This window comes from Cyprinus carpio, chromosome A13 (assembly GCF_018340385.1).
Source record: "Cyprinus carpio isolate SPL01 chromosome A13, ASM1834038v1, whole genome shotgun sequence".
Lineage (NCBI taxonomy): Eukaryota > Metazoa > Chordata > Actinopteri > Cypriniformes > Cyprinidae > Cyprinus > Cyprinus carpio.
Window position 1 is genome coordinate 10,575,161 of NC_056584.1, and position 25,897 is coordinate 10,601,057.

General features: G+C 35.6%; 1 protein-coding gene and 1 pseudogene across 1 annotated transcript; both read right to left on the reverse strand.

Moving 5' to 3' along the window:
• Window positions 1-3,878: 3,878 nt before the first annotated feature.
• Window positions 3,879-18,760, reverse strand: LOC122147151 (annotated as a pseudogene).
• Window positions 18,761-18,980: 220 nt separating this feature from the next.
• LOC109058969 (coiled-coil-helix-coiled-coil-helix domain-containing protein 1-like) lies at window positions 18,981-22,845 on the reverse strand. Its single transcript, XM_019076164.2, has 3 exons — window positions 22,555-22,845; window positions 21,489-21,601; window positions 18,981-20,469 (listed from the first exon to the last, which is right to left on the reverse strand). Exons 1-3 carry the CDS (start codon window positions 22,682-22,684, stop codon window positions 20,365-20,367), a joined length of 348 nt encoding a protein of 115 aa, XP_018931709.1. The 5' UTR covers window positions 22,685-22,845; the 3' UTR covers window positions 18,981-20,364.
• Between the last annotated feature and the right edge of the window lie 3,052 nt (window positions 22,846-25,897).

Below are 25,897 nucleotides of genomic sequence, written 5' to 3' on the forward strand. Positions count from 1 at the left end.
CTTTTCATACTTTCCTGGATCTTGACACTGTTATTTATTTGGCATTATGAGACAGTCTCAAGCCTACCGGTTTTCATCCAAAATATATGTTCCGAAGACGAACGAAGCTTTTACAGGTTTGGAACGACATGGGGGTAAGTGATTAATGACAACATTTTCATTTTGGGATGGAGTAACCCTTTAACAGTCCAATACTTCATATCAGTGATATTATTACATTATCTGTTGGGTAGGAACGATCTTGACGAAAAATCTTTTGCATTGTGATTCTATGTATAGTAATAAATGAACATTTATATATTTCGTGACACTGACACTCGGTTTTCTGCATCCCCTTGAAAAAAATTCAATCATAAGCTCATAATTCCAAACCATATAAGTGGAATGTAATGAATCTTTACATATATGCATGTCCTAAGGTCATTACTTGTCTTAATTAACCTCCAGCATAACAAAAGACATTTAAGTAGCAATAGGATGGTGAACTAATTAGAGAACCTGATCAGAAGCCCAGGCCAGCCAGGAACACACAGACGTCCCACAGATCAGAGCTCCTTTATATGGCATGCCGCCTTAGTGCAAAATGAATTATTTACAAAGGCTATCCGTTGACGAGCCTTTCAATCCTCGGAAAAACTCTGCTCACGGTTAATGCAGCTGTCCTCAAAAACGTAGGTTTGTTTTGGCTTCCATTTTCTTGTTTGCTGTGTGCATGTTCACACTTGGACAATGCTTCAAGTATACAGAAATGGAATTGAAATGGCTTGGTGCAAGTAGTAAAATGTAGCAAACACATAAACACAGGATCTAAACCAGCTAGTTAAAACTTAGAAATAGCAGCTGGTAAATTATGTAGGCACCTTACATAATATATAATTTAAACAATGCGGCATAAGTGGTTTTTACATGTCAAACACTGTATAGTCACGCTTTTCCTAGTACTGTGGGTGACTTTCTCTACTCCACTTCAGGAACCGGCCGAACCCATCCCTTTTTTACCATCGACGACGTGGATAGGTGGAGGTCCTTGCTCACAAGACTTAGACACGTTCGAACCCAGGAGATGATCATAACACGTTGTTGACTACCAGTGTCCCATCCGTCACCCTGGTCGACAATCCATAACTCTGTGGACACTGTGCAAATGCCCAGTTGTGTCTCCAACCCGCTACTGTCACCACTGATCAAGCTGTCCACAGTTTGTGTTGTGGTGTTGTTCTGAAAGCATCCAGGTAACATCATCACGCCGCTGGTTTCTACTAAAGTTTCTGCCGTTCACACTCAACATCGCTTCGGTGAATCACCCCGCAGTACATGTGTTTTACACTTCCAGGCAGTGCAGTATTGACCCATTGTCTTTCAGGCATAGTGATGCGGGTGAATCACTCGAGATCTAATGAACAGAAGTACAAGTAATAGAAGAAACGTTAGTGCGTTTTTATTTAGACTTGAAACCTTTTTGAAGTATGAAATCATAATAAAAACTATACCGCTCCATGTCTCAAAAAAGGTTTGGGATCAGTTTGGAATTAAGATATTTTTTCTTTTTTTCAGAAATGTCACCTTTTTCAAGATTTAAACATGAAATGTAAAATTAAAAAAATAATCCAACAGTGACAGTTCAAGAACATTATGTTACAAGATTTTGTCTATTTCCATAGGAAGCTGTTCAATCAAATAGAGCCTGAGAAAAAAATGTCTCACTGTGATTCCAAATAGAAAATCTTATAGCCGCACAGCGGTTTCCTCAACACTGATAAACACGAAGAATGTTTGCTTGAGCATCCAATAAAAATCGAGTAGTAAAATGCGAAGTTGATCTGTGACAGTAAAGACTGGAGAGATGGCTGCTTAAAATATAGCAGCACATTAATAAATTACAATTAAAAAAAACAAACAAAAAAATATTTTAAATGATAATAACATTTCACAATTGTCCTGTATTTTAAACGTATATTTTTGTTCACATACTGTTAGAATAAAAGTCTGTGGTGTACAGACACTGTTAAAGGTGTCCTCTGATGCTGGCGGTAAAAGGAACATTATTAATGGTTGTATGTTGGTGAAAATGCAATTTGTTTGTACGCTTTTGCGGTTTAAGGTTCCAAAAACCACATTATTTATCACAGATACTGTACATTAGTACTTTCTCCATCTATGTGCCCCTGCCTTTCTGAAATGCGATATTTTTACAAACAGCTCTTGTTTCTGAACAGCCGAGTGTGCCTCTGAACTGGCCAGCTATCCAGCTGCGTTTGGGACATTGGCCGAATCTTCACGCTCTAGGGTGTAGAACCGGAAATGCTCACGCCCCTCTTACCATACTCATGTGATGGCTCGTCAAAAATCCAGGCCAGCAGTCACGATGACTCAGTCCGGCTGTCTCTGCTCTTGCACACCCATGCAGTCATCGGTTCTCGTTTTCGGCAGTTTCAGCTCAATGTAGCTGGTTAGGAGTAACGACTAACTACTCGTGATATTGTAATATTTCAGCATCGGACAGGGATAAGGGCACTCTTAATAAACCGAATAACGTTAGTGTAGTTGTGGATTAAGTGCGTACTGGTGACGTGAACCATTTCAAAACGATTCTGTTGGATCTTGGTGAAACTGGTTCGGATCACCGTTTTGTACACTAAGAAGATCTTGTTAAATAGAAAAAAGATTCGTTCACTGATCCGGACATCACTAGACGAGACACAAAAAACAATAAAAACCCATTACACAACGAGCATGCATTTTGTTGCATCCAAATTGGGACATAATTACTGAATTATAGTGGACTTATAGATAACTACTTTTTTATGTGTTTGCTAGACTGGTTGCATTGCAAATCGTGCCAAATATCATAACATAAAACAGGCTGTGTCTGGAGTCAGAAGCGCCAGACTGTCCTTGCAAAGTTTGAAATGCCCAACTTTAGAGAAACAGGCTTTGCGTGCCACAGATATGCATTGCAGGCTACTGGTTCAGGAAACTAGTGTCCTTTTTTCATCCATCCATACAATGTGGCAGATAATCAAATTGTGCAGTACCTGACATATTTGGGTGTTGAGAACATGGTCTTCTGGAACAGTGTTGAAATACAACTTAACCACTGATTTCTAGGTGTGTTCCAAAAACAAATAGTTTCGCTTTTCACAATGAAACACACGCGTTCTCCACGACATACATGGCACCCAGGCGGCAACAGAGAAAGGATAAAAGTTGCGTCCTAGTCTTCTTTGCGCGGAACATGTGGGCAGCGTGTTATGAAAAATTTGCCCACATAGTGACGTAGAGATGTGCTAGGTGTGTTTGTAAAACGAGCCGCCGTTATTAGGGGGGTGTGGGTTGACTTTAAACTTTTCTTAAAGAATAGTCTATTTTTTGGATTTGAGACATTTAGTCCTTGTCAACTTTACAGATCTTTTCGGGTTATGCACCAAGAGATTTTGTAACACTCCAAAGAAGAAAATAAATTCTAAAATCTTCATCATATGAACGCCCTGCAAAAAACTCACCAAACCCCACTTGTAAACAGTACTGTGTTTAAATTGTTTTTTTCTTTTTTCATAATAATTTTGCATATTTTTTGCAAAGTTATTTGTTTGCATATTTATATTGTTTGTTTTGCCCCTTTTTTTTACCCCAGAATTATTAGCTCAGGTCTTCCATTCCAAAAAAAAAGTATTAGTCATCATAAATTGTATTGAATATTTCTTTAAAGTATGTTTGGAGGTTTGCAGTACCTGTGTAATTCCCAGCCGGTGACTAACACAGGTCAATAGGCCTCTTGCCCATCCATGTTGCTCTGAGGTGGAAGGCAAACTGCATTAGTGTTGCGAGGGGTGTTGGTTAAAGGCCAGGCCACAATTCCCATCTGTGCCCTATCAGCTTCAGTAAGGCAATATCATACTCCCAGCCTGGCTGTGGTACTTCCTGTGGATCACGATGCGCTCAGGAGAAAATGTGCGCTCAAAGTCATCCCTCTCCTCTGTGTGGTAGAGTTCACCGAGCCGCAGCACAAACGGGAGGGGTCTGAACCAAACCTTGAAAAAAGAGATGTTCAATGCGCACAGCACGTTTACCTGTTTATCGCCTCACTGTCAGGGAATGACAGACATTGTAGCAAAGTAGGTGGTATTGTCATTCCATCTTTAGAGCCACTAGATGTCAGGAGAGGTCATTTCTCTGGGCGCGCTCGGGAAGCCTATATGAACAGGCTGAGCAGCAGTTTAATATGACCCAACAGGAATTGACTTAAGAGTCGCCCCACAAAGTGGTAATGGGTGCCTTTCGATTGAGACCTCAGCCACAGAGATACTTGTCCACGGCCAGTTCACCCCTTAAACGATCAGTCACAGATTGTTTAACACACATGTGCCAAGTTCTAAAAAATGTACTTGTTTAGAAATGTACTCCTTGCTCTTACACATCCATTAATCATTTATTTTTCTTTGATCTTTTATTTTTATATAATAGATATATATATTATATAATATATATCGAATATAAATACAGTAGATATATACTATTATATATATTATTATATATGCATAAATCTCCATTCCAAGGACTTCATATGGGTTTGACATAAAATAATGACATAATTTTTAATTTTGGTGAACTATACCTTAACTCAAAAACCTTTTGTGCTATCAAACACGATTATGATAAAGCTAATGACATTTTTCTGTTGTAACTGTAAATAAACAAACATTTATATATTGCTCCCCTGTTGAACAGGAGAGATTAATAAACACAATGCACATGTTACAATGTTAGTGAATAAAATAAACCATGGACGGTTCATTACCGCAGAGACTTGTCTCCTCCGATGATCCTTTCTCCTGCGCCTTTGTGTGTTTTGGGGTCTCAAACCACATTCCTGCTTGCTCATGCTTCTGTACTTTATGGGTTCAGTGGTGAAATCACAGATAACCCCTGCGTCCTCACTGTGCCTGCAATCATGGGCGTCCGGACCCACAGCTGAACACTCCCCTAATGAAGCCTCTGTCCCAGCACAATTCACATTATCCAGATGGATGGGTCGCTGACCCTCACCAAAATAAGCCATGGAGCGGGCCTTCGAGACCCCACTGAAATTGTTAAAGGGAAAGACGTACAAATAAGTGTCTGAAAATGTGTGTTTATCTTCTTTCATCGCATGAAACAGGCTTGACACAAATCCTAGCTGGTCTGCAGACCACTCCAGCACTGATGTCCATTCCAACCATCATCACACACACTGCCCCACTGGCCGTTAATAAAAGACCTCTACGCGGCCCTCCTTACGGCTCTCGCCATCCACCAGCCTCCTCACCAGGGGACCTAGAACCACAGCACAGGAAAGATGGACCTCTATATACCTGGATGAGTAGTGGATTATATGATTGAGAATAAAAAAAATTACAGTCTTTTTTTAAAGGGTGATGTTGTGCAAAATCACATATGAAATACCATATCATATCATATATTTAAAAAAAAATCATATATCAGGTGTTCAATTGGCTATGGGCACTCTTGTTATTCAGTACTAGAATTGAATGCCTAATTAGAAATGACAGAAACAATTTTATGGTATATTTATATATATTTAATAATTATAAGCTACATATAAAAATGCATTTCATTATATGTACGTACATGTATAAGCCATGTCATTACAATATAAAAGATGATGTCTTCTAGTATCCTATTTGTTTTGGAGGGCTCTTAAAAAAAGTGTAGTGGACTTGTTTCTTAACATGATCTGGTTCAGATATTGTGCTACTCTTGATGATGATAATGCTAATAAAAGTTTTTTACATAGAGTTTACAAAACCTGTGGCAAGAGGCACTTCAGGGATCTCATTGTTCTGTCCTTCTCTTTCACAGCGTATGCCCCACATCCTCAGTGTGAGAGCAGTCATGCTGTCCCCACTGACCGTGAACACAGTCCAGCAGAGAGCTCTCTCCCCCTTCACATGTCACCTCATCCAGCAGGATCAACCCTGTACCCTCTCCATACATCCCATCTGGAGCCACCTCAGCTCGCCTTCTGTTGGACAAACAGCAGTATTGCGGTACCTAAATGAAACAAACTTCCTGGTCTCCTGAGACCAAAAGATCTCAAATCAAACTTGAAATCATCTAGCATGCAAAAAATGTGCTGCTTTTAAAATTACTGCTTTTAAGTAGCACATTATATGCTTGCATTCAAGAACTATGTTATCAACAGGACAAATACATAGCTTACTGATAACCCAGCTGTCGACACACCCACCTGGGCGTGACGGCCGGTCCAGTTGTCATCACACACTGTGCCCCATTCTCCAGCATGATAAACCTCAAGACGTCCTTCCCATGGGCTATCAGCTCCTACTAGACGCAACACTCCATCTACAGCAGCATTAGCATGTCTATGTTTAATCAGTGCACTTATACAAACAAATAAAATGCTGATAAAAGTAAAAGGGTTTTTGGTCCTTGAAGTATTTGAAATGTACTACATAGTTGACACAGCTTGTGTCACATCTTCACCTGAAAACGGGTTGCACGAGACTCCAGCGTCCTCCATGTGATCACAGTTGTGCTGGTCCCAGGGCGCATGAGGGCATTCCTCCAGAGAGAGCTCATTTTCCTGTGCAGTGCACTCCGTCCAGCATGATAGGCCCAGTGCCCTGCCCAAAAGTGTGCCCATGTCCATGCCTTTGGTACACCACTGAAAACAAACACATGCCTGTGATTCATTCCCTTATCAAAACAGTTAAGATACACTGCCGATTAAAAGTTTGGGCTCAGTGAGATGTTTTGAAAGACGTCTCTTATGCTCACCAAGGCTGCGCGTTTATTTGATAAAAAAACAGTAAAAATGGTAATATTATTACAAAAATATTAAACTGTAAAATATCATTAAAATTGAAAAATAATAATAATTTAATATGTTTTAAAGTGTCATTTATTCTAATGATGGCAAAGTTTAATTTCATTACTCCAGTGTCATATAATCCTTTAGAAATCATTTTAATATGCTAATTTGGTGCTCAAAACTTTTTTTTAATTTTTATTATCAATGTTGAAAACTATGGAAGCCTGTTTCCGCCACTGAATAAAAAATTAAAAAGGTTATTGCGACTTTTTATCTCACAATTCTGACTTTATTTCTCAAAATTGTGACTTTTTTTCTCACAATTTTGACTTTAGTTCTCACAATTGCGAGTTTATATCTTGCAATTCTGACTTTATAACTTGCAATTTCGAGTTTGTATCACGCAATTCTGAGAAAAAAAGTCAGAATTTCACGTTTGTTTCACGCAATTGTGAGGGAAAAATGTCAGAATTGTGAGATAAAAAGTCGCAGTAATCTTTTTTTTATTTTTATTTTTTATCCAGTGGCGGAAAAAGTCGCAGTAATCTTCCATAGAAAACAGCGGATTGAGCACCCCGGCGCAGCCGGCCAACATCCAACGCAAAAAGTCCTATGGGCCTAGAATGCAAAGGAAAAACCATAATACAATTTCTTTTTACAGAGTTCTGTGATGAATAAAAAGTCTAATTTAATGCATCCTTACTGAATAAAAAAGTATTAACTTCTAAAAAAAAATCTTTCTGAAGCTAATCATTTAAATAATAGTGTAATTTTAAAGACCATAACAAGGAGGAAGAGAGATATAAAGGCATATGGAACTATATTAGTTTATTTACATAACTTTGTAATGATACTTACATTGCAAAGTCATTCAAAACAATCACTGGCTATGTACAGAAGAGGACTGATGTACTGAAAAGTGTATGTTACACGGATGGTGAAGGGTAAAATTCTATCCCACTGCAGACTCCTGGAGTGAATCCCTGCACCCCATCAATCATTCATACACTCCATCCATTCATCTATATTAATAAAGTTCACTTGCTGTGCTAGTGTGTGCATTTGTGTGTGTAAAATGACAGTCCTTATAGGCAGCACTGATTTGTGTGCATGACATCATCAGTGTCGAATTTTAGGTTTAATCCTTTAAGTCAAATCATTTGTGCAAAGTGTTTCTAAATTTTGCTAAACAAAACAGAAACATCCTGATGATGATACAAAAGCTTTCAAGGAACTTGCAATAGATCAGTTTGAGATCATATCCTTGTAATAATGCTATAAGACAAGGTTTTTTTTTTTTCAAATGGAAAGCCATAACACAGTTATTGAATTTGATATAACTACAGTTTCATTCTTTCTAGTCTAAAATCAAATATTTTATCTGTTTTTTATTTCAACATGTTTTATACATATAACATTACTTTAAAAGAAGGTAGAAACAATACTTGAAATAGTTTTTGCTTTAACACAGTGACGATATAAAAAAACTTTATAAAATTGAAAAACGATACTTTAAAAAATATTTTAAAATTATTTACGGTAATTGAAAGTAAAGATGATGACACAATGTAATATTTGACGTCCTTGGCATAAAAAAAATTTGCTAACCCCTGCTGTACAACACACATATGATACTGATTTCTTACCCCAATCCTAACTGTCGGCAAACAACTTCAGCATCAATATCATCCCATTCGTCATCACAGATAGTGCCCCACCTCCCATTATGGTACACCTCCACACGCCCCTCGAAATCCTCAAGGCCTCCCACGAGCCTAAGTGGGGCACCATTGCCTGAACAAAACAAAAGTCCAATCAATCAATATTTCATTCATTAATTCAATGCAGTGGATGATGCATAGGACAAAATAATTAGTGTGACATTTCACACTTCTTGAGAGCAGAAGCTTAAAATATGCTTCAGTACGGAATCCCTTTTACAAGATATAGATCTCTCATAATGCTTTGAAGCATGTATGTGTGCATGGTAAAGGATGGGGACATGTGTAAGGACTCTTGGCTAAGCCTCAGAGCTCTCAGATTGCTTTCTCCTTCCTAATGTTTCTGTGTGAATAATTCACAGCTCTCTCTAAATATACCTGATCCTGTTTTAGCAAACCGTCCCATTACAACAGGCAGACTGTTTATGACCCTAATTCTGTCACTCATGAATTCTGTCTTCATTTAGCTCCACAGAAGGCCTTTCCACACTGTAACACTGTTGAAAATATAGTTATTAGATTATAATCAGCAGATACAGGAAGCTCAGCTATCGCTTTATGAACTGCTGAGCTGTGACTCTGAGAAACAAAAAATGAGAGCATGCTACAAAGATAACTTTTTCTAACTTGCATTTCTACATATATATATACAGTACAGGTCAAAAGTTTGGAAACATTACTATTTTTAATGTTTTTGAAAGAAGTTTTTTCTGCTCATCAAGCCTGCATTTATTTGATCAAAAATACAGAGAAAAAATGTAATATTGTGATATATTATTACAATTTAAAATAATTGTTTTTAAATTTATTATACTTTAAAATTATCATTTATTTCTGTGATGCAAAGCTGAATTTTTAGGATCATTATCACATGATCCTTTAGAAATCATTCTAATGTGATGATTCATTATCAAAGTTGGAAACAGTTCTGCTGCTTAATATTTTTTCAGAACATGTGATACTTTTTTAGGATACTTTGATGGATAATAAAAAAAAAAAAAAGAAGCTATGTTTTTAAAATATAAATATTTTGTAATAAACAATATACACTACTGGGTCAGTAATTTGGGGTCAGTAATTTTTTTTTTTCTTTCTTTTTTTAAATAAAATCATACTTTTATTCAGCAAGGATGTGTTAAATTGATAAAAAGTGATAGTAAAGAAAATATATTATTAGAATATATATTATTAGAATTTTCTTTTTATTTTGAATAAATGCAGATCTTTTTAACCTTTTATTCATCAAATATATTAGACAGCAGAACTGTTTCCAACACTCATAATAAATCAGAATATTAGAATGATTTCTAAATGATCATGTGATAGACGGGATGTTACACGTGACACTGAAGGCTGGAGTAATGATGCTGAAAATTCAGCTTTGCATCACAGGAATAATTTTTTTTTTTTTAAGTATATTCAAATAGAAAACTATTATTTTTAAGCTGTAATAACTATTTCACAATATTACTGGTTTTTTCTGTATTTTTGATCAAATAAATGCAGGCTTGATGAGCAGAAGAGACTTCTTTCAAAAACATTAAAAATAGTAATGTTTTCCAAACTTTTGACCTGTACTGTATATATATATAATATATATATATATATATAATATATATGTGTGTTGTGTGTGTGTGTGTGTGTGTGTGTGTGTGTGTTGTGTGTGTGTGTGTAATGTAATGTTATGTGTATTAAGTGATTTGCATTGAAAAAAATATATTGTTCATAAGTTTGGGGTCAGTGGGGTTTTTTTTCAGCAAGGATGCATTTAAATGACCATAATTGACAGTAAAGACACTTAAAATGTTCGAAATGATTACAATTTCAAATAAATTCTGTTCTCTTTATTCATCAAAGAATTCAGTTTTCACAAACATATTGTTTCATGAGCAGCAAATCATCATATGACAATGATTTCTGAAGGATCACGTGACACTCAAGACTGGAATAATTGCTGCTTAAAATTCAGCGTTGCCATTACAGGAATAAATTACATTTAAAAATATATCAACATAGAAAACAGTTATTATAAATTGTGATAACATTTCACTGTATCACTGTTTGTATTGTTTTTTGATCAAATAAATCCAGCCTTGGTGAACATAAGAGACTTCTTAAAAAAAAAATAATAATAATAATAATAATCATACTAATCACAAACTTTTGAACAGTATACATACATGAATAATTATCAGGATTCTCCACTTAAATAAAACAAGCTTACCCTCAGGTACTGCACACACCACTCCGGCCTCATTTCCATGGTTACAATCACCGGAGACATACTTCCTGCTCCGGCACTTCAGCAGAGAATCTTCATTGCCATGGCAGCCAAGACGTTCAAAGTGAAAGAGACCAGAACCAGGTCCGAAATAGGAATGTCGAAGCGCAGTGCCGATTTCACTGTTGGGAGTTAGTTAGCAGGTAATTAAATGACAGCACATGCTGGGTGTTAATCAGTACAGAGCCTCTAAATGATAATGAATAAAGTTTGCAGCTTATACCCAAGCCTCAGTTGTCTACAGACCACACTGGCATCTCGATCAGTCAAGTGGGTGTCACATACTGCTCCCCACCGGCCATTTAGATACACCTCAAGACGACCACTCTTATTAGAGGAACCCCCCACCAACTGCGCCTCACCTGGAGAATAAGTGCAGAATCAAACATATTCAGGGATTTAGGAATGATAACGTGTAACAAAACTGTTCTTTGAACTGCTTTAGACAGATAACAAAAAAGCAAAATTAAAATAAAAAATAATAATTTATACTATAAATAAATATAGATATATATTATTTAATTAATGCATTTAATTATAAAATATTATTTATATTTTATTTGTTTCTTATCCCACTCTCCCCATCATTTTTAACATTCATTTTTATATGTTATGTTATGTTATGTTATGTTATGTTATATGTTATGTATAGTTGGTTTATTGGCTGATTTATGTTGTTTCTGAAGGTTTATGGAAAAAATAACTGGAGACTGGAAAGGCATAGTGCATTATTAAAAAGTTTTTTTTTTTTTTTCTAAATAATGTATGACCATAAGTTAATTTGAAAGGTAGTCTACATCTAGCACATATTCTCCAAATGTACTGTAGCTTATCTCTTAACACAGCATGTTATATAAATACACAACCTTTTATTCTTTGAGAAATGCCATTTTTATAGTCTTATTTTTATAGTCTTATGAGAGCAGACATCCTGAAATGAAATTAGGTTTTACTGCCATCTTCTTTCTCCTTGACTAGAGGACAACTTAAGGAAAAGTGGCACTGCTTACCCCTCTCTCCCCCATTTACAGACTCTGTGAATCAGCTCTCTATAATTAGTACAGAATGATCACATTAGAGACACTCTGTGTCTTGCAAATTATCATCTTGCTGCCACACGTCATGCTCACACAGACATGAATTTAAATGCACACTCTAATTGTTTGAGTCTGTAACCGTGTTTAATGTTATTACATAGAAAGGGAAAGGAGGAGAGAGGCAGACAGAGATAATCACAGCTCACAGAGATAAGGCAAACAGATTTCAACACTAGCTCAGTACTGAACCACAGACACAGCCAGGTGATGACAGACCAGCACAAAGAGATCCAGAGAGCGTACGGACACTTTCCAAATGGGAGTAACAAATGTGCATGAGTGATGTGAGTCTGACTGATTATTAGACAACAATCCCATAGAGAGGAGAAGATGAATAGAAGACAATAAACAGAGAGGACGGAGAGAATCCTTGACTGCTGTTAGCTCACTGACAGACACACTGTGGCTGTGTGCTGTGACTGCAGTAATAAACGTCACTCAGCTTCTGTACAACAACACCTACACTAATATAACAGTTATGACACAAATACTCACCAGGACACATTCACTTAATAAACACAAACACTACGGTCCAGGATTTAATATGGTTTATTCTAACAGCCTATTTATATGTAAAGGTCCTTATTGTGTTGGTCCCTATTTAAAGTGTATACAGTACAATGCATATTTTTAGTCTTTCCGCTATGTTTCTGTACAGTCTCTATACAAATAAACCAAAAAAATAAAAAATAAATCTATAAATAAATACATTTATTTATGCTTTGTTAGCTCAAGAAAGGCATGTTTTGGTTATTATGGTGAATAATTTGTGAATATTAATAATAATAACTTTTTAAGAAATAGCCTATACTTTTACCAGCCTGTTGGTGCATTTGATATGTCTATAAGATATTTAGTGGATAATTTACCTAATTATAAATTAGTTGGGTCATATCTCTGATGGACCACAGGTTAGTCATGCTAGACTCTCTGTAATGAAACAACCTAAAGCGACATTTTTGCACAGTAAGCACGTGTTGGGTGGTTTGAACTCACTCCTTCACAAAACTCAAAGTAATACAAAAAAGCTCTTAAAATGAAAATGAAGCTTTTGTAAAATATGTCAAAATGTGAAACGAAGGCCAGTCAGGAGGGCTCACCCTGGTGGCAGTCGCAGTAGGCCCATCCGATGGCTCCTGACTTCTGTCTGAAAAAGCACCAGGGTTTGGATCCCCGGTCAGGGTTTCTACATTGGTTGTGGTCGCCCAGTCCACGGTTGGGGTACTGCAGCATGTAGTCTGGAAAGTCAGTCCATTTTAGACAGGAAGAGCCAGAGTCTGTCTGAGACACAGATCCATTGTAATAACCCAGCTCAGTGAAGCCCTCAGAGCAGGACAGAGGACCTAATGGTTTACTAATTTACTGGGAAACAAAGTTATAAGTAAAATTCAACATTTCATTTATGAGAGAAATTCCCTTGATGGAGCAAAAAATAACATTTTAATGCAGTGGCAAATAAAGGTCAACTCGTTGTAAAATTCTTGACATGAAAAAATGCAAATGCATGACCTAAAATGACCTTGTGTTAACTCAAACTGGCAGTGTTGTAAACCTAAGGTGGTCTTATTAGCTGTTTTATTGTGAAACATTTTCTCTATCCTTTTCTCTAAAACCCCTATAGTGCTTCCTCTGGGTTCAGAGGGTGAGGACAGCAGTGTGAGACACTAATGAAGGCTTACTGCACTGCTGGAACAGCAAGACCCATGAGGACCCACTGTCATGTTGTGTTATACAATGTGTGTATGTGTGTGTGTGTGTGCGTGTGTGTGTGTGTTTGCATAATAATACTAATAAAACTAAAATTCAAATATTATATATTTGAATTATATAATAATATAAAACAAATAATAAAAATAATAATGTAATAAAATAAATACATATATTACATTTATTTTATATTGTATATATACAGTATTTATAATTGTATTATATATTCTAAATATTTTATATAATATATTTACATCTTTTTTAAATTACTTTTTTATGCTAAAAATGAAAATGTTTTCTTTTAGAGGTAGGGTATAAAAGTCTATGGTACATTCTCAGTTAGACTGTGATGTGTGTGTATGTGTGGTGTGTATGTGTGTTGTTTAGGCACAAGGACACACAGTATATTTTCAAACTATTTAACATTATTGAATGATTCTGATTAATAATTTACTTTTGCTTGCTTGCATCCGTTCGCTTGCATCAAATAATCAGGAAGATCCTTCTTCCAAATGATTCTAATCAAAACCATTAAATTAAACAGAAATATTGTGACTTTGGGCCACAGTGAGCAAATTACATGGCAAGTCTCTTGTGAGAGAGCATTCTCTAATACATTTTATGGCGACAATACAGTTTCATGCTTTACTATGGGTTTTTAAATTAATTTTTAAGCATTTAAACTATAATTTAATACATAACTTAGTAGAAATATTCTTATGCTATTCAGCATATGCTGCCAGTCTGTCCTTTATTTCATTTCAGGATATGTGACTAGAAAGGAAGAAAGTCCTGTGCTTTGGGCCCATTTTCCAAGTCCAAGCAAGAGACAGATGTTAAATCCATCTACCTAGACAGGAGAAGGATATTTAAATAGAAGTCACTTGGAGGCATTCATAAAATGGAATGAAATTAGGTTTTAAAAAGTACTCAAAGGACACCAACCTTAAAGCAGTTAGAGGTTACTGAAAGCAAAACATATAATTTCAGATTTGTTTAGGGAAGTAACAACAGTTTTACCAAAGGGAACCTTATCACCACAAATAAATGTTAAAAAAATCTCACTGTTTTGATTAAAAAAAAAAAAAAAAAAAAAACTACTGAGAATGTATGGGTTTAGTCAGATATTGTTGTGCAGGACCAGACAGAGGCCAATGTGCCCTAGTCTTTCTTTAGAAGCAGATGCTAAACCCTCAGGGAGAAAAAGCCAAAATTTTTGCAGTGGTAATGGCAGAAAAGTATTTTACACCTGCATGTGTACACAAATCTACACCCAGCGGACACGAAGCCTAACCCTGTCTTTGCTTGTGTAGATTGCTCCATAGCAATCTTGTCTGAGGAGCAATTGTTGCTGTTGAGTATTTCTTTAACTCTGCTGTAGGGAACCATCAACGAATATATATCTTGACTGCAGAGTGGTTTGCATTAGTTAATGTTGTATTAGATATAGTGCCAAGCAGGAATGTGTTTTTTGCCATTGAAAGAGATGCTCTTTACGAAAACAAAATACTGTGACATTTCAGTCACAACCAGTAATGAGTATGTGTCTGAATTAGGTGGCATAATTTAATTTCCCAAGCAAATGCACACAAAAGAGATGCCGGTATATTGCCAATTCTGAAAAAAAAAAAAAAAAAAAAAAAAAAGATTCCAGATTGCACCTTTATTTAACTTTTAACAAATAGTAAAAACAAGTAAATGCAGTGGGTGCCTACCTGAGATCTGCAGTGTATTCAGGTACACAACGCTTTTTCCTGCCTATGAAGACAAAATAAGCAGAGTCAATTAACTTCTTTAACTAATACAAATGTATTTAAAGTACCAGTTTTTTGACCATGTACCATGGTATTCTTTGAAATACCTTGAATAACCATTTAAATGGCATGGTAAATGAATGGGTAAGATTTGGAATTGGTATTTTGTTCCCTTTGCCTAAAGCCACTGATCGAGTGGTGCCTTGTTGTTCTGGTATGAAGTCACCTTCCAAAACCTTCACCCTCTCTGTTCCTCCCTGGTGTAATGTGCTGCAGACACCACTACTCTAGCTGGTTTCCTAATTTAACATTCTAATGAACATGGAATTGAATATTGTTGGCTCTGTGACAAATTGCTTATGTTCCTCTATTGTATGTCGCTTTGGATAAAAGCGCCTGCTAAATGCTTAAATGTAAAGGTTGTATGATACATATGAAAGTACCATATTATTACAATCTAATACTATCACTGTACCATGACAGTTTTTGTAAAGGTATGACGAATAAATAAAGTAAATACTAATAACAATGAATTATGACTTAAAAATTTGTGGTTTAATAGGATACAACCTTTATTTTTAGTTTATACCATTTGTTTTGTTTTGATCCCAGTAACCAGCTGCAAGCCTTAGTCAGAGGTTTTCTCCCTGAAGGAAGGTTATCAGACGTTTCTGCTGCTTTACGGTGAGGAGATGTCACATAATGACATGAGTTAATAGTGTAGAGCAGCTTTGCTTTAACTGAGATCAAAAACACTTTCATGACCATCAAGCCATTACGTGACTGCTACTGTGCGAGAGCTGGGTGTGATGAAGGGAACGAGCATCACGCTTTTCTCTCATCCTGACCACACTGCAAGCGTCTCGTCCCATCGTTCGCTTGTACTGTAGTCAGGATGAGAGTGAAGTGTGATGCTCTTTCCCTTCAACAGTAATTAAATACAAATGAGTTACATTACAAGAGACTCAGATTTAAGTAACAAAACCACAAAAAAAGCAAAAAAAAGCAAAAAAAAAAAAAAAAAAAAAAAAAAAACACTACATAAAACTGAAACCGTTTAAATTTTTTATTTTAGATATTTTTGACAATATTACAAGCCTGACTAATACCAAAATCCAAAATGATTAAAAGACAATAGAATGGTTAAGCTTTGGTTTTTTGGTGAACTTATACGGCATATGATATGCTATATTTTCCCAAGTGAAGGTAGTTAGGGAGTATTATGTTGTGTGTTTTATTTTATTTTCATTAATATTTTTTTTTAATTATTATTATTATTATTATTATTATTAATATATACCTGCTGAAATCTTAAACCAGCCTGGTCTGTTACCCCTACTTGGCACTTTTCAGCTTGTCAGGCTAGGAGAGCTACAGAACAGCTGAAGCTCATTTTAAACCAGCAAAGCAACTTGTACACCTCAGCCACAAAAATTAACAAAGACTGCACAAGATAATGCCAATTGTAACAATAACCACACACTCAATGTCACACACAGTGAAGGCGTAAAAGCGTCATAACATGCACGATCATAATTCATTCCTGTGTCGCCTTCCATTCTAACTACTCATTTAGAAGAAGAAAAATGTAAAAAGTGGAACCAGTGTCATCACATTTAGCTTATAAACCAGCTTTTTTGCCTCCTTCTGAACTCCTCTACTGATACCCCAGCATCACGTCAGTCAGTTCTTCGTATTTCTTTCAGGACAAATCGTGTTTGTAACAAAATGTATTTAACTTAGCTGACTAGGTATGCATGTCAATAAGGCAAAAATACAAACAAAAAAAAATTAAAAAAAAAATAACTGCGTTTACATACCTCGCCACAGACGGTGATAGAGAAACGAAGGACAGCAGCAATAAAGAGGATCCCGCTGATAACCATCCTGTCATTGACTGTAGGCTACACCCAGCACAACTGTCCCATCATCGCTGTCCGCGGGCACACAAGGAAAGTGGGACGCCTTTCTGCCTCAAAGTGTTTACAAATGTATGTACGGAAGAAGAAACGTCGAAATGATGAGACTGAACAAAACAACATCATGTAAACTTCTAAAAGTCCACTGACACCCCTCCCATGTTGAGGTGTGACTGAGGTTTGCGTTCACTGTGAGGTGACACTGAAAGAAGAGACGCCGCTCCAGCAGCTTTCAGCACAGTACACATTACAGATGATTATAGGACATAAACATTTATAGATCACAGTGCGGAGAGGTTGGCCCCTTATGGTAAGCCGTTTTAACAATCATTCCTTAAGCGAACTAGCATCTGTTTATGTTACTTTTAATTGGTTTTAATTGGAAATCCAATAGTGACCATCTTCTGCAATTTCACTAGTAACTATTGAGTTAAAAAAAACACTAGCTTGTACGCTTTTTTAAAAAAAATATTTTTTTACCACTTTATAAAAAGCTAACAAAATGTTGCCGATTTTTATTTGGCGGACAAAGGTTAAATAAATAAATACAGTAAAGAAAAGAAAACTGCTTTACTGATAATTTAGTGAATATGCCTAAATAGCACTGAAGGATTGGGCCAAACAACTTTTCCCAAAGTTTGTAATTGCCATCATTCTTAACAATAATCACCGATGACAAGCATAAATAAATAAAGTTACAAAATATAAGAATAACACAAAAAAAAAAGAAAAAAAAAGAGAAAGAAATTCACCCTTCAAAATCATGTTATAAATCTTATTGTGAGCTATTCATCTGTTCATTGTAATTCATTTTAAGATTTTTTTTTCTTTATGACCTCATCAAAATATCATAACTGGATCTTCCTGTGAAAACGACACATCTCTCTGGTGACATATACAGGACTTCTCCAGTCATTACTCCCCTTAAACCCCGCCCCGCTAGCTCATGTTCATCTGCCTCCACTTTTGAGTGGAATGCCCAAAATCCAATTAACAACTGATGAATAGAACCAAGCCCTCGCCCTAGGTTTTTTTCTTTTCTGAAAATCTCTTACAGTTAAAATAGGAAATAAAAGATCTGTCACTACTTCACTTTAATCACAACTTTCAAAGACTGTCAAACTACTTGTAGGCCTTTTCCCTTCTAAGAATGGCAGCCTTTTAATAAGATTTTAATGAGAAAAAAAAACCTTAACTAATTTAAGAGGAGGTGAATTCATACAATGTGATTTGTACAGAAACATAAAATTTTTAGGAAAAAAGTAAGCAGTTCCACCCCTAAACCCAACTGTCAGTAGGGCATAAGACCGTTCAAAAATGTACAAGTGATATTGTATGAATGCATGTGATTTAGCCACCAATTTGTCAAACCGCAAAATGGTTATGAATTATCATGAGAGTGTATCTTACAGGAACTATTTGAATTCAGAAAAAACATCAATCATTTTATATATATATATATATATATATATATATATATATATATATAAATATAATATATATTATATATATCTGCATATAGATAGAAGAAAAATCAAGTTACTTCTTGAAAAATTTTTTTTTGGATAAAATCAAGTTACTATCTGCATGAAAATGCTTTTTTTTAATGGATTTAATAAAATAATTTAATAAAAGATCAAAGTCTCCTTTTAACTTGAGCACAACTACAATTCATCTGTAGGATCAGTTTATTTGTGTCCAGAATTGAGTTGCTCTATACACATAAAGAGAAATAACATGTTTTCTAATCTTGCTAAGAGATGGATTTAGCCTCTACATCATTCACAGATTACATCATACATGAAATCTAAGAATTTGTAGATTTGATTAAAACAACCATGTTTCATCACTGCAGCCACCATAAAGTATTTTAAATTCAACCTGAGAGACATTGATATGGTAGCACCTTTTTGCATAGCTGTAGCTCTTTCAGTCTTTTCCTAAAGTATTTTTAGCTGTTCATTGTTACTTCACTCATTTTTGAAGTTTGTGCTGTTGACAACTGTGCAAATTTGCAATGTCGTGATTGAGCAAAGTTTAGATTTACATCAGACGGCGTTTCCTTTGGGGTCTAAATACATTACGCTGCAGACAATTGTAGATAATCAGCTGAAGGAAATGGTGGGCAGTGTTATCACAGGATGGCTATGTTTAAATTGCATTAAGAGAACTAAAACCAATTCATGGTCAGAAAGTTGATCAATGTTGATCAATAAATAACATCAGAACAGAAAGTGAATTATTTGTAAGTTAATATGTTTAATAATTAGTTATTTCTATCTTTATTGCAGAGCTCTCATGGTCAAATTCAATACAATTTATCCTGGCATGTAACGTGATCCGGCACAGAGTACTTCTCCTTTGATCTCCATTTTCTGATAATTGAAAATGGCTGAGACTAATTATATTGTGGACACAGCATGAAACGGGGAAAAAATTAAACAAAAGTAAAAAATAAACTGCTTTTACAAGTCACAGCTAAATTATGCAGGGGAGATTTAGAACGTAATACCAAAAACCAACACGACAACATTCAGATTATCCAAGAAGTAACATTGGTATAGTCAAACATCAATAACACAAATTACAAAATTATTAAATGGGACACTTCACCCAAAAATGACAAGTCCGTCATCATTTACTCACCCTCATGTCATTACAAACCTGTATGACTTTGTTTCATCTGCTGAACACAAAAGGAGACATGAACATAAGGAAAGGGTGACACATTTTCATTTTTGGGTGAACTATCCCTTTAAGGGACCAGTGTTTGTTCCTTTGTACTGTTTTGATGAGATGACCTACAGGAGTGCAGTAATGTAGTAATCATCAAAAGTGCCTTCAAAACCTTGCGAATGCAGTTCATTTGCTTTTGTGAGCATCCGCTGATATTCTTTTGGCAGACTTAATTGCGTTTTGTTTTTTTAGAAAACCTTTCCACACCCCATTCTCATCAACTGCCCGGCCCAGTCATACACTCAGAAAAAAAGTCCCCATTTATACAGCTCAGACACTAAAAGTGTCCATTCTTTGACTAATCTGTGTTACTGGTCCTAGATTTCACTGCTCTGGTTGGGAAAGCGTTTTAATAAGGTGTTGGCTTCTTTAGGCAAAAGTCGACCCTGGGTTCCCTGCTTTGCTTTAGCCTTGTTCTGCGCCTGTAAGAAGTGAAATAAGGAAACAATGTTAAATAAAAATAAATGTTGCATGCACTTTATTCCTATTCAAAGGCTTTAAGATAAGTCATTCCAACCAGCTTTCAAGCTGTAGAGGAGACACTAACAGAAACATAATTACACTTGATGCGTGAGGATGCCATAAACAGGAAACTGAAATTGTGTTCACCATAACATGGCAGAGAAAATCCATCTGGTTGTTCATCCTAATCACCCATTCCCATGTATTCATCAAAACCATGGTAATTAAAGGGTTAGTTCACTCCAAAAATGAAAGTGAAAATTGAAAAATGAAAATTCTGTCATTAATTTCTTACCCTCATGTCGTTCCAAACCCGTAAGACTTTCATTCATCTTCAGAACACAAAATTAAGTTATTTTTGATGAAATCCGAGAGCCCTGCATAGACAGCAACAGAACTACTACGTTCAAGGCCCAGAAAGGTATAAGGACATCGATAAAATAGTCAGTGTGACATCACTGGTTCAACCGCAATGTTATGACGCTACAAGAATATTTTCTTCTTATTTTTAATTTTCTTATTTTTATTTGTGTGCAAAGAAAACTATAATAATGACTTTATTCAACAACTCTCACTTCTGGGTCAGTTTTTGCCGCTATTCACGAGAGTACCATGACTAAAGTCATTATTTTTGTTTTCTATGCACACAAGAAACATTCTCGTAGCTTCATAACATTATCTGTACCACTGTTGTCACATGGACTATTTTAACAATGTCCTATACCTTTTTGGGCCTTGAATGTGTCAGTTGCTTTGCTGTCTATGCAGGGCCAGAAAGCTCTCGGATTTCTTCGAAAATATCTTAATTTTGTGTTCAGAACAGAAGATGAACGAAGATCTTACGGGTTCGGAACGACATGAAGGTGAGTAATTAACGACCAGAATTTTCATTTTTGGGTGTGAACTATCCCTTTAAAGATGTTTAAACTGCTATCAGCAGGCTGTTTTTACAGAAGATTTCCTGAGGACTGAGAGTTACCTTTTCAACACATGTGTAGAAGACTGAGACTTCTTTAGAGCAGACTGTGTTGTTGAAGTCATTCTGTTTCCAGCAAGCCATCAGCAATGACATTTCTGTTACACAGGTGGCCTCTGTAACAAAGAAGTGTATCACCATGTAGAGTTTAGCAAAACAATGCTTTATAACAGCCCTTCGAAGTTGCCTTAAAAAGCAAACCAGCATCACTTGTATTTCCTGTCCCCTTTAGAGAAGCAAAAATCATTTTAGTGCATTCACATCTTTTTTCTTTAGCCAATCAGTTACTTTTAAAATGAAGAATGAGTGACACCAAGGTACTTTTAATGAATGTATAAGTGCTAAATATATCTTTATGCTTAAAAATATATATATTTTTAACTGAATTACAACTGGCTTTAGTTGATATTAAAACTGTAGTTAGATATAAATCTGAGATTGTTTTCTAGCGAGCACAATGTTTAACCAACCATATAAAGCCTTATGCATCAAATTTTATATAAAAAATTTCCAAGGCCTCTAAATGATTAACATGATCAAAACATTGGAGGAAAACCTGTACACAATCGACTACATGCCTGATTTTAGCAAGGCCTTTTACTAATTCCAAAAATTTCCAAATTCAGGTGGTGGTACACATCATTTTGCTACAAAATCTTTAACAGCTTGTATAAACTACATGTAATAATAACTTTTATACTGTATTAATATATTATAATATATAATATATATATATATATATATATATATATATTTATATATATATATATATATATTAAAATATTTTATTTGTCAGGTTTTTAACGGCTAAACAGAAACTTTACACTCTATTTACAAATTTTATACGTACTATTTCACACAAATGCTTAAAAATATCCCTTAAAAATTTTAACACTTCGAAAAAGGATAAATAGGCTGTGTGTGTGAATAAACAAAACTTAATGCAAATTCTGTAACCGTTTCGATCTAAAGCAGGTCAGTAGAAGAGGCCAAAAAACTAACAGACACCGAACAGTTTATGTGCACATACATTCACATACATTTTCACAGAAAAAAAAAGCCTCCTAACCTCCTTTCTTCAGTTTGCGGCTGGCGACTTCATTCTTGAGCGCCAGAGGTTTGATGGGTCTCAGCACGGGTTTTCCACTCTGCCTGCTCAACAGTTTAGCAACCTTCTCTTGAATCACAGATCCACTCATCGCCTTTCTATAATGTCTCCTCCCGAGACGGTACAAACATTAAACCCAAAATAAGAAAGAAACGGAGCCTAATAACAGAACATAAACAATGACTTAAATGTCATTGCCGAGTACTTCACGTCCTCATGCGTAAGTCGCCATTTTCTGTCGGAAAGCGTTCTCTACCTGTTGTTATAGTTACCGCTGCCGACATTGTCGTAAAAGTATCGTGAGTAGTGTTTCCTTTGCATGTTCCTCATGTATCAGTCTATACACATACAAGTTTATTCAGTGATTATTGTTCTTCAGTTATTATGAGCTATTTCATGAAAAACTAATTTTATTCATACACAATTCAGGCCTAATTATACTGGAATGGCGGTAAAATCTAGTGCAAATCAGAGTTGTTTCTAAAGCTGGTTCACCTGGAATTTGAATTTCAATTCATGAGATTAATGGAAAGCAAGTCTTCAAATTCTGAAATTTGCTGAGACCTAGTACAAACTTAAGGATGAACTCATTTAATTTTAACAAGGACATGTGCTTAACTGTTAACACCAGGACAGGATGCCTTTAGGGTATGCAGGTTTTCCAGTAAAAGTTTTACTCAGGACATGTTTACACACTTAAGACACAGCAGAGTCCTGTGAGCGTGACTAAGATGAAAACTACTGTTTATCATACCCATTTTGATCTCATTAAATTGCCAGTAGCCTACTCTAAAAGACAATTACATCAAATTATTATAATTTTTTTTCTGTACATTTAGAAAAACCAAAGCTTTCCTTTCTCCCAGAAAACAGGTCATTCAGATTAGATATTAAGCTGAATAAGAAACATTGTTGCATGGAAATGACCGAATGTAACACCACAAAAATGTCTTGATTGCTGTTAATCGCTGCTTACATAACAATCCTTGAAATTATGTAATGTTTTTCACTCTAAATTAATGGGGCTTATCAAACTGAAACTCACCTTATGTACACAGCTCCAGTTATAAACATACAGAGACAAAGTTATAATGACCATGTTGTTTTCTCTTCTACTTTGCGGTAAAATCAGACCCGCATTTTTTTTTTTCAAATTCATTTTGATAATTTTTATACCTGTCTTTCCCCACCTTGAGTATATTGTTTCAGCCGATGAACTCCAGCTGGTCCACGCATTCCATTAAATGGCAGCTTGTCCTCATATCTGCTCTGGTGTTCTGACTGTCTCTGCTTGTTTGTAACAGGGCTACCTTGAGTTTTCAGCCAGCTGGAACAACTATCAGGATCATAAACTGGCTGATTTGTTGCACATGCTTAGATTGGGAAGTGTTCCTGGAATGTTTAGGACTGTTTATAATTTGTAAAGTTATTCCATTTCAGGATTTCCTATTAGCAAAGTTCAACTCTGAGGTAAATTACAAATCATGAGCTAAAGGCAAGTTAAAACACAACATGCAGACGGTGGAAATGAGATATCATTTAAATATTTGTATAAAATAAATCAAATTGCAGCACAGTGCATGTAAGTGTAGCTCTCATTTTAGTTGCAGTGTTGTTTGTCTGTATAGATTTTCACATGCCAGCAGAATGTGTTAAATTGTTAATCCAAGCCTATCATAGAGTCAGAGTAGGTGACGAAGCAACACATTTGGTATTTGATTATATTCATTGAATATATGAAAAAGAATAGCTAAGGTTACTATGGGAATGAAGCTATTGAAATTTCTCAGATATAATTCAGTAATAATCTTTCACTCTAATTTTAGAATGAGTTGAATGGTTGTCAGGGGCTATGTAACATGATGTGGAAGAAGAATGAAAGGCTTAATATAATATCATTAAACTCTGTATAACCTACACTCAGGGGAAAAGGAATTAACAAAGACTTTGAGGCTTAAGCTTTATTTGTCCATAGAGAAATTAAACAAAATTAAATAATCATTTTCAGCTTTATAGAATTTTAAATAAAAAAAAAAGTGACCCACCAACAATTGTGTAATAGTTTACTAATTAAGTCTGATCATGCTTTTATCTTGCTTTCTCTTATTTTAATTTCTATTTTAATTTCTCTTAGTTAATGTGACAGGTTCCACCATGCTTCTTAATTTTATTTAGTCAGATTTTATACATTTCTCCCCAACTCTTTTTGGCCAAATGGAACACATAAATTCTCACTTAGTCTTTTATATTCAGTCTTATGATAATAAGAGAAGTTCCCTGGGGAGAGTAGAAGCACCCTGAGTGTATGATGATGATGAATTTTTGATGAGATGTCATGGTGCGGCCTTTTTCTCAGATGGCACATTACATGCCACAGACACAGGGGTTCTCTGTCCAGACCCTCATCTGCCAAACAAGGACATTCAGAAGCACAGGGACAGTATGCACACATACACTGTACAAAAATTATGTGTACTGTAAATACACGCCAGATGTGCAAATTTTCTTGTGTTACTCCAATACACTTCATAAAGATGACTGTTTTGCATCTTTGAGGTCTTAATTCAGCTCTGTCTCTCTGGCAAATACATGTTCTTACTGACCCTATATGATTCATTAATTTAATTATTCCCTGCATTTAACTTTCACACACAGTACAGTAGACAGACATTGTGAGGACAACATGAGGGTGAGAAGATATTTATGTTTTCTCCATGGGGAATAGGCAGAAAATGGCATAGGACAAAATCATGTGTGTGTGTGTGTGTGTGTGTGTATAACCAGAAAGGAGAACAGAGGCAGTCTGGTCTGTCAGAGGACTGTCTGGAATTGTGAATTGATTAATGCAAGGCAGATCCATTAGTGAATGAAGTCTGTCTTGTCAACAGTGCATACTGTAGAGCAATGACTCACCTCTGACCCGCATAGCTTTTGACTTTATTCCTTAGCAGTTATATTGCAAGTCTATTGCATCAGTGATTTGTACTGTTTATTTGTTTTAATGAATTATCTAATGATTGCTGTTGTATATTCTCAAAATGTATGTAAGACTTGTGTGGACTGTCTGTAAGAAAAGAAAGCTGTTTGAAGCAAAAGTGCCCATAAATATGAATAATATTGCCATTAAATATCATAGAAATAGCAAACCTTTGTGATTGGGCTTGCAGTTGTTCCATGGTGGCTCTAATTGTGCTCCTCACATGATCGTTTAATTACATTTACCATGATGATAGTCTGGTGGGTAACGTGTTGTCATAATGAATCAGTTTGTGTAAAATGTTAGCAGGTGAAATCCATATCTTTA